At 38.4% G+C, this 9,377-nt stretch overlaps 1 protein-coding gene across 1 annotated transcript in view; it reads left to right on the top strand.

The window, feature by feature from the left end:
• The window catches only part of LOC143300656 (acid phosphatase type 7-like), a 24,153-nt gene extending 18,260 nt beyond the window's left edge, over positions 1-5,893 (top strand). Inside the window, exon 10 of the mRNA XM_076614484.1 lies at positions 5,250-5,893. Within this exon, the coding sequence (XP_076470599.1) occupies positions 5,250-5,560 (311 nt within the window). The 3' untranslated portion in view covers positions 5,561-5,893. The remainder of the gene's footprint in view (positions 1-5,249) is intronic.
• Positions 5,894-9,377: the final 3,484 nt, after the last annotated feature.

Genomic DNA, 9,377 nt, shown 5'->3' with positions numbered 1-9,377 from the left:
TAATAACAACAGTACCAATACTAGAAGACCTACACTGTATAGTTATCAGTGATAATAATAACAGTACCAATACTAGAAGACCTACACTGTATAGTTATCAGTGATGATAATAACAACAGTACCAATACTAGAAGACCTACACTGTATAGTTATCAGTGATAATAACAACAGTACCAATACTAGAAGACCTACACTGTATAGTTATCAATGATAATAACAACAGTACCAATACTAGAAGACCTACACTGTATAGTTATCAGTGATGTTAACAACAGTACCAATACTAGAAGACCTATACTGTATAGTTATCAATGATAATAATAACAGTACCAATACTAGAAGACCTACACTGTATAGTTATCAGTGATAATAATAACAGTACCAATACTAGAAGACCTACACTGTATAGTTATCAATGATGATAATAACAGTACCAATACTAGAAGACCTACACTGTATAGTTATCAGTGATAATAATAACAGTACCAATACTAGAAGACCTACACTGTATAGTTATCAATGATAATAATAACAGTACCAATACTAGAAGACCTACACTGTATAGTTATCAGTGATAATAATAACAGTACCAATACTAGAAGACCTACACAGTATAGTTATCAGTGATAATAATAACAGTACCAATACTAGAAGACCTACACTGTATAGTTATCAGTGATAATAATAACAGTACCAATACTAGAAGACCCACACTGTATAGTTATCAATGATAATAATAACAGTACCTATACTAGAAGACCTACACTGTATAGTTATCAATGATAATAATAACAGTACCTATACTAGAAGACCTACACTGTATAGTTATCAATGATAATAATAACAGTACCAATACTAGAAGACCTACACTGTATAGTTATCAATGATAATTATAACAGTACCAATACTAGAAGACCTACACTGTATAGTTATCAGTGATAATAATAACAGTAGCAATACTAGAAGACCTACACTGTATAGTTATCAATGATGATAACAACAGTACCAATACTAGAAGACCTACACTGTATAGTTATCAGTGATAATAATAACAGTACCAATACTAGAAGACCTACACTGTATAGTTATCAATGATGATAATAACAGTACCAATACTAGAAGACCTACACTGTATAGTTATCAGTGATAATAATAACAGTACCAATACTAGAAGACCTACACTGTATAGTTATCAATGATGATAATAACAGTACCAATACTAGAAGACCTACACTGTATAGTTATCAATGATAATAATAACAGTACCAATACTAGAAGACCTACACTGTATAGTTATCAGTGATAATAATAACAGTACCAATACTAGAAGACCCACACTGTATAGTTATCAATGATAATAATAACAGTACCTATACTAGAAGACCTACACTGTATAGTTATCAATGATAATAATAACAGTACCTATACTAGAAGACCTACACTGTATAGTTATCAATGATAATAATAACAGTACCAATACTAGAAGACCTACACAGTATAGTTATCAATGATAATTATAACAGTACCAATACTAGAAGACCTACACTGTATAGTTATCAGTGATAATAATAACAGTAGCAATACTAGAAGACCTACACTGTATAGTTATCAATGATGATAATAACAGTACCAATACTAGAAGACCTACACTGTATAGTTATCAGTGATAATAATAACAGTACCAATACTAGAAGACCTACACTGTATAGTTATCAATGATAATAATAACAGTACCATTACTAGAAGACCTATACTGTATAGTTATCAGTGATGATAATAACAGTACCAATACTAGAAGACCTACACAGTATAGTTATCAGTGATAATAATAACAGTACCCATACTAGAAGACCTACACTGTATAGTTATCAATGATGATAATAACAACAGTACCAATACTAGAAGACCTACACTGTATAGTTATCAGTGATAATAATAACAGTACCAATACTAGAAGACCTACACTGTATAGTTATCAATGATAATAATAACAGTACCAATACTAGAAGACCTACACTGTATAGTTATCAATGATAATAATAACAGTACAAATACTAGACCTACACTGTATAGTTATCAATGATAATAATAACAGTACCAATACTAGAAGACCTATACTGTATAGTTATCAATGATAATAACAACAGTACCAATACTAGAAGACCTACACTGTATAGTTATCAGTGATAATAACAACAGTACCAATACTAGAAGACCTACACTGTATAGTTATCAATGATAATAACAACAGTACTAATACTAGAAGACCTACACTGTATAGTTATCAGTGATAATAACAACTGTACCAATACTAGAAGACCTACACTGTATAGTTATCAATGATGATAATAACAGTACCAATACTAGAAGACCTACACTGTATAGTTATCAGTGATGATAATAACAGTACCAATACTAGAAGACCTACACTGTATAGTTATCAATGATGATAATAACAGTACCAATACTAGAAGACCTACACTGTATAGTTATCAGTGATAATAATAACAGTACCAATACTAGAAGACCTACACTATATTGTTACCAATGATAATAATAACAGTACCAATACTAGAAGACCTACACTGTATAGTTATCAGTGATAATAATAACAGTACCAATACTGAGGGCTTTTTCAGTATGAGTAGTATCCTGACTTTCTGAAAATTATGTGCTAGAAATTTCATCTTCTCTGTTTCTCTTCAGTTTCTTTTTTTCATTCCGTTGTCTCTTCTGATTTTCTGTCTTAGTGGTCCAATTTTTTCTATAAATTTTTTTAATGGCTTTTTTTTTCTTTCTTTTTTTCTTTTTTTTTTTTTCTTTTTCTGGCCATTCTTACTTTGGGGTTTCTTCCATTGTTTGCGCCTTGGACATGCGTATTTCCTGTTGACAATTTTTGTTTTGTTTTGTAAGCCTGTTATGGTGCATAATTATGTATAGTATATTATGTTTAATATGCAAGGATAGTTATGTTTGTGCTTAGGTTACTGTTTCTTTATCCTCTGTCCTAGATTTACATGGGTTGTCAGATACTGACATACTGGAATTCTTAAAAGTTAAAGAAACAACAAAGGAGAAGAAACACACACACACACACACACACACACACACACCTCTATCTATATATCTGTCTGTCTATCTATCTATCTCTGTCTCTCTCTCTCTCTGTCTGTCTGTCTCTTTGTCTCTCTCTAGATATATATATGTATGTATATAATTTTGAAAAAAAAAAAAAAAAAAATATATATATATATAATTCTGGAGAAATGAAAGGACCACCTAACAATTCAACAGTTCAGCAGTCGTCAGTCCGGAAGGCCGATGAATAATTTTTGTTTCTTTTTTTTTTTTTTTTTTTTTTCCAAGATCATACAGCAATCAGTCTTAGGAGATGTATCGCAGAAATCAGTTAGGCATTGCAGTTATGGTCCAGTTTTCACCACTGATTGGGGGGGTGGAGGCCCCCATTTTCAGCATGGCTTTTGTGTCCTTGGGAAAGGCCCTCAACTCCACCAACTCTCCTCTCTCCACCCAGGTGTGAACGAGTACCTGACTTTGGCTGTGGGAGGGTTAAACTGGCTGAAGGGCAGGATGGGGGCCCTGCCTTCCTATGCCGAGCTCTAGACACAGTGGATGATTACGGTCTTGATTAAGAGTCAAATATTCAGTATTCAGTAGCTCAAGGAGGCGTCACTGCGTTCGGACAAAACCATATACGCTACACCACATCTGCCAAGCAGATGCCTGACCAGCAGCGTAACCCAACGTGCTTAGTCAGGCCTTGAGAAGAAAAAAAACCCCAAAAAAATGGGGGAATAAATAATAGATAAGCTTACATAAATAAATAAATAAATAAATAAATAATAATTATAATATAGAAAAAGGTAGTAGTAATAATAATAATAATAATAATAATAATAATAATAAAATGATAATAATAAAAAATAAATAAATAAATAAATAAGACAACAGTGGTGATAAATAAGCAAATAAATGTAAAACATGAAGACACACATTCACACATACACCCACACATGCATAACAGATATGCACCAAACATGCAGTTTCACAGATATGAAAGCACAGTCAAATACATATAAACGTACATGAGCTCCAACACACACACACACACACACACACACACACACTAACAAACAGGTAGAGGCGTGACCAGCATTTGAAAATATCGATCCAGATTGTATTCACTGTCCTGATGGCTGTTAGGCATCATGGGATCTTTAACTCTCTCCATACGAACGGCGAAAGAGACGACGTTAACAGCGTTTCACCCCAATTACCACCATCAAAATATTGCAAGCGGAAGGCTCTTATACTGAAGAGGTGAATGTTGACAAAGAATACCACAATTCTGACGACGGAAGCTAAAGGTTGGGTCATTGAGACACCTACTGGACATCCGAGGGGTCTGTGTAGAGGAGAAGAGAGGACTGGCCGTACTGAGTGAGTTAACCTTTTAACCTGTCAGATAGTCTTGTCATGGCTTGAAGCATTCTTCAGGTCTCTTTGTGGACAAGTACACCTGATACATATACTGACCCATATCCTATTCACTGTTCCGATGGCCGTAAAACACTAGAGACATCGAACCTTTTAACATGTCAATCAGTGGCCATAAAACGCCGTGGAACCTTTAACCTTTTAATCTGCCACTTAACTACACATACTCTACCGTGACCCACTAGTGCAGACTCCGGCAGGGGGTTAACCTTTTGATGTGTTAATCAGTCTTGTCACTGCTCAATGGACATAAAACACTTAAGGACCTGTCACCTTTTCACCCATAGGTCAGTTTTGCAATGGCTGAACGGACATGAAACACTGGCACCTTTAACTTTTAAACTCGTCAATCAGTCTCATTGTCATGGCTCAATGGACGTAAAACACTCTGGCACAATTAACCTTTTAACTCATCAGTCTTATTGTCATGGTTCAGTGGCCATGAAACACTATGGCACCTTTAACCTTTTCACCCATCAGTCAGTCTTGTCACAGCTCAGTGGACATAAAACACTTTTAGGACCGTTAACATTTTCACCTATCAGTCAGTCTTGTCATGGCTCATTAGCCACATACTGTACCGTGACCCACTAGTGCAGACTCCCGCAGGGGTCAACCATTAAATCTGCTGATCAGTCTTGTCACGGCTCATTGCCCATAAAACCCTATTTCACCTTTAACCTTTCATCAGTCAGTCAGTCAGTCATGTCATGGCTCGATACCCTTTTCAGATCTGTTCGCGGACGAGGACGCCCGACAGAAGGAGGAGGAGCTGAAGCGGAGCGACCGGACGCAACGCATCGCCATCGGGGCGTCCTTCGGCGTGCTCATCGCCATCGTGGCGGCAGTGGCCATCGTCTCCCGTGCCTGCAGGCGGCACCAGTACTCGGTTGTGCGGCGGTGGGACGCCATGGACCTGGACTACGGCAGGAAGCTGTTCAGTGCGGCCCGGGAGGAGGAGCACGATCTGGAGCAGCACGATTTTGAGGTGGACATGGGCGACGTGAACGGGCAGTCGAAAAAACTCTTGAACAACAGCTGAGAGGGGTGGTGATTTTTTTTAACTCTGGTAAGGGCGACATTAGTGGGCGATGAAAAAAACAACTACTGTTGAATAATAACTGAGGAGATGGTGGGTTTTTTTTTGGTGGGGAGGGGGAAGTGTGTGTGTGTGAGGGGTCTGATGTTTACCCTGGTTCTTATACCTTTTGTTTGCTTTGGTTGTGTGTGTGTTTATCTGTACACGCATCTGCGCAAGCATTTGTGTGTGTGTGTGTGTTTACGTATGATCGAAAAAACTGTTGAAAAACAACTGAGAGGGTGGTTCTTTTTTTCTTTTGTTTTTTAAGTGGAGGGGTGGTTTACTGCTGTATACTGTGCTACTTCTATCTGTTGTTTTTTCTGGTGCATGTGTGTGTGCTGTTGTGTGTGTGTGTGTGTGCCCACGTGTGTGTGTGTATGAGCACATTTGTGTGTGTTATTTTAACTCTTTCGTTCCTATTTTTCTATGAACCATTACTTCCCCTTGTTCCCAGATTCCTATGGTGCGTATGTTCCCTTCATTCCAGGATTTAGAGAAGAGAAAGAAAGTATGAAACAGGGTACTTATTTTGGAGATTTACGGCAATGTGGCTCATTACAGTACGCTAAGATTGTGATATACAGTTATGTACAGAATTGATGTTAGAAGTTGTCTGTGACCCTGTTGACACTGTAGGGTGACACCTCTGGTGACATTCAGGTGTAAAGCAGGTGAATTTGGGGTCAAACACATTGCATGCAAGGACATACCACATGCAGGACAGTGTTTTGCTTGCAGAGTATGCTCATCATGCAGGTACTCACCGAGTAGTGTGTCATACGTATTCCAGTGCCACACTGCTGGTCATATCCATGAAGAAATGTCACAATTGTCACTGCTGTTTTCCGTACCGCATGAATGATTTGAAGTTTGTCTCAAAGAGATTATATGCCTTCCACTGCACAAGCAGTCACTGAGCCAGAATCAGTACTTTATTTACACAGTTCTAGAACATAAACTATTCACAAACGAAACTTTCTCTTTTTACACATCCGTGTCACAGTCATCACGTAATATGTCACAAAAAGGTGACACGTATGTGATGTACCTTGAAGCAGTCACGCTAGTTACTGCACAAATAAACAGCATGCTTTTCACACTTGCACTTTTTTAATTTTTCATCACCCGATATCTGTGCCTCTGCACCAGCAGCTAATTGCTCTCTCTCCTCTTCATTCAGTTGTAATCATTACCTGGTAAAGTGTTGAAAAACGTATCGTCAGAAAACTGGACAGAAACTGAATTTTTGTGTACGTTTGTTCAGTCAGCAGTGCTGCGTCTACACAGCACGAGTGGTGGGCACTTTCCCAAGGCCTAGGAAGGGGGAAGGGTTGTCTGGCATCCATCCCGTTCATAAACACTGCTCCGCTAGTGACCCGGTCAAGGATAGATGACACTCACTGATGACACAACTTGCGCAAAGTTCAAAGCGCTCACTGCGAAAATCGATTTTCCGTGCTGTAGGAAGGAAAGGTGGATTCCTGTAAACCGGAAAACCATGCTGCAGGAATGAAAGGGTTAAAGATAGTTCAGTGATTTGTAAAAATCAGCATTTAAGAAATACCTTTTTTGTGTGCATTTTTTCCTTCATCCTGCCAAAAGGATTTGTTTCTCTATTTAAAAAAAAAATTTTTTTAAGACTATCACTGATTAGACCCCTGCACCATGTCTCTTATGTGGGCTCTTGTCTTTTCTGCCTGAAATCGTGACTTTTGTTTTGGTTTTTTTGTTTTGTTTGATTTGTAGGAGGATTTGCGGGATTTTAAACATTTTAGGTTTGGTCTTGGTTCTGTTTTCTTTTATTAATGAAATCCCAGAATGTTTTTTTTTTCTGTCCTGTTTGATACTCATTTGTTTCTAACTAGTTTATTCTTTGGTCTTCCCTGTCCATTGAGCGCATGTTTTGCCGAAGAAGAAAATAAATAAATAGAGTTAAAAAAAAAACACAGTAAAGAGAATCATTGAAATGATTGCATAATGTTAGGGCTACTTATTGAAACATAATTTCAGGTGTGTGTGTGTGTGTGTGTGTGTGTGTGTGCGTGCGCTTGTGCGTGCGTGTATGTGTGTGTGTGAGAACTGAATTAATTCAGTGTTAAGTTTCGGAGTGGTTTTAGCAGAGTAATCACTGAACTCTGTACATATCTGTGATATATATTATTGGTCGCATCATTATCTCACCCATATCATTACCTACTGCTTTTGCATTCCATTTTTTGTACAGGCTTTTATGCTTTTATTCAGCAGACTGATGCTGATGTGGTTTTTTTTGTGGAGGTGTGGGGGTAAGCTTGACTGTGGCCGCTATAGTTTGAGTGGGTTTACATTCCAGTCTGTTTCATTTTTACCTTGGTTCCTTTCAGCTGCATTTAATACACGGGGACATTTGCACCACAGGCTGCCTACCTGGGTAGAGCTGACTGACGGCTGCCACTGGGCGCTCATCATTCGTTTCCTGTGTCTTTCAATCACATTTCAGACGCACACGCATACACACTCAGACAGACATGTAACATTTTATGTGCATGACTGTTTTTTTTATTTACCCCACCATGTAGGCAGCCATACTCCGTTTTCGGGGGCGTGTATGCTGGGTATATTCTTGTTTCCATAACCCACCGAACGCTGACATGAATTACAGGATCTTTAACGTGCGTATTTGATCTTCTGCGTGCGCATACACACAAAGGGGGTTCAGGCACTAGCAGGTCTGCACATATGTTGAGCTGGGAGATCGGAAAAATCTCCACCCTTTACCCACCAGGTGCACCGAGATTCGAACCCGGGACCCTCAGATTTAAAGTCCAGTGCTTTAACCACTCGGCTGTTGCACCCGTCAGTTTAGTGTTGTCCATTGTTTTGAATGTATGAACTTGATGTAGAATAGAATATGTCTTTATCACCAAGTGTACAGAGTCACAAGGAATATTGGGGGGGGATAGTACATAAAAAGGTACAAATTGAAAATCATATACAAACATTGAGCTGTATAATAGAATTTTTGACTCATTTGCATACCAGTATAAGTAGTTGCATGCACTCACACACACACACACATGCATGCGCACACACACACACACACATGCACGCTCACAGTCACGCACATGCACACACACACACACTCTCTCTCTCTCTCTCTCTGTGTCACTCATAAAACTGTCTGTACGTTTATGGATGACAATTCATGCTGAAACTGACCCAACTCGATGAAAAATGTTGGAGCACACAACAGATGGTGTTGACATGCCGCCATTCCCAGCCGTGTTATACAATAAAAATATGTTGACGCATTCACCCAGGTCATAAGGACCTCATGGCCAGTGACATTAAAGTGTCAAGTGTCCTCTCCCTCTCTCCCTCTCTCTTTTAGGAACAGAGCCAGTCACTCGGAGTTGCTCTGCCTGTGAGCAAGACGAAAACCATGTTATCATCATGGAACTGTAAAGGTTCTTGACTCCTTTCAGCATATATCATAAAGTTTGCCAAATTTTATACAGGTTATAATATATATGATGTGGGAAGTGTGTCTTTTAAATGCAAAACAGTCTGATAAGAATCTTCCTGGACAGTCTTATATGTTACGCAACAGGAAGTAGTTTTTTGGGGGGGTTTTTGTTGTTTTTTTAGTCAGGTTTGTGGCTTGATCATAGTGCCCAGAACCCTTATGCTAAGGAGGTTGAGTGCATTATAGATACCAGTTTTTACTGATGGGCTGTTGGTCAGGTCAGCTGTGGTGCCACCATTTGGAATTTTTTGGGGGGGTTCCATATTGTCTTTT

Source organism: Babylonia areolata, chromosome 26 (assembly GCF_041734735.1).
Source record: "Babylonia areolata isolate BAREFJ2019XMU chromosome 26, ASM4173473v1, whole genome shotgun sequence".
In the NCBI taxonomy this organism is placed as follows: Eukaryota; Metazoa; Mollusca; class Gastropoda; order Neogastropoda; family Buccinidae; genus Babylonia; species Babylonia areolata.
The sequence above is the reverse complement of the archived record's forward strand: the minus strand, read 5'-3'. Positions and strand labels throughout refer to the sequence as shown.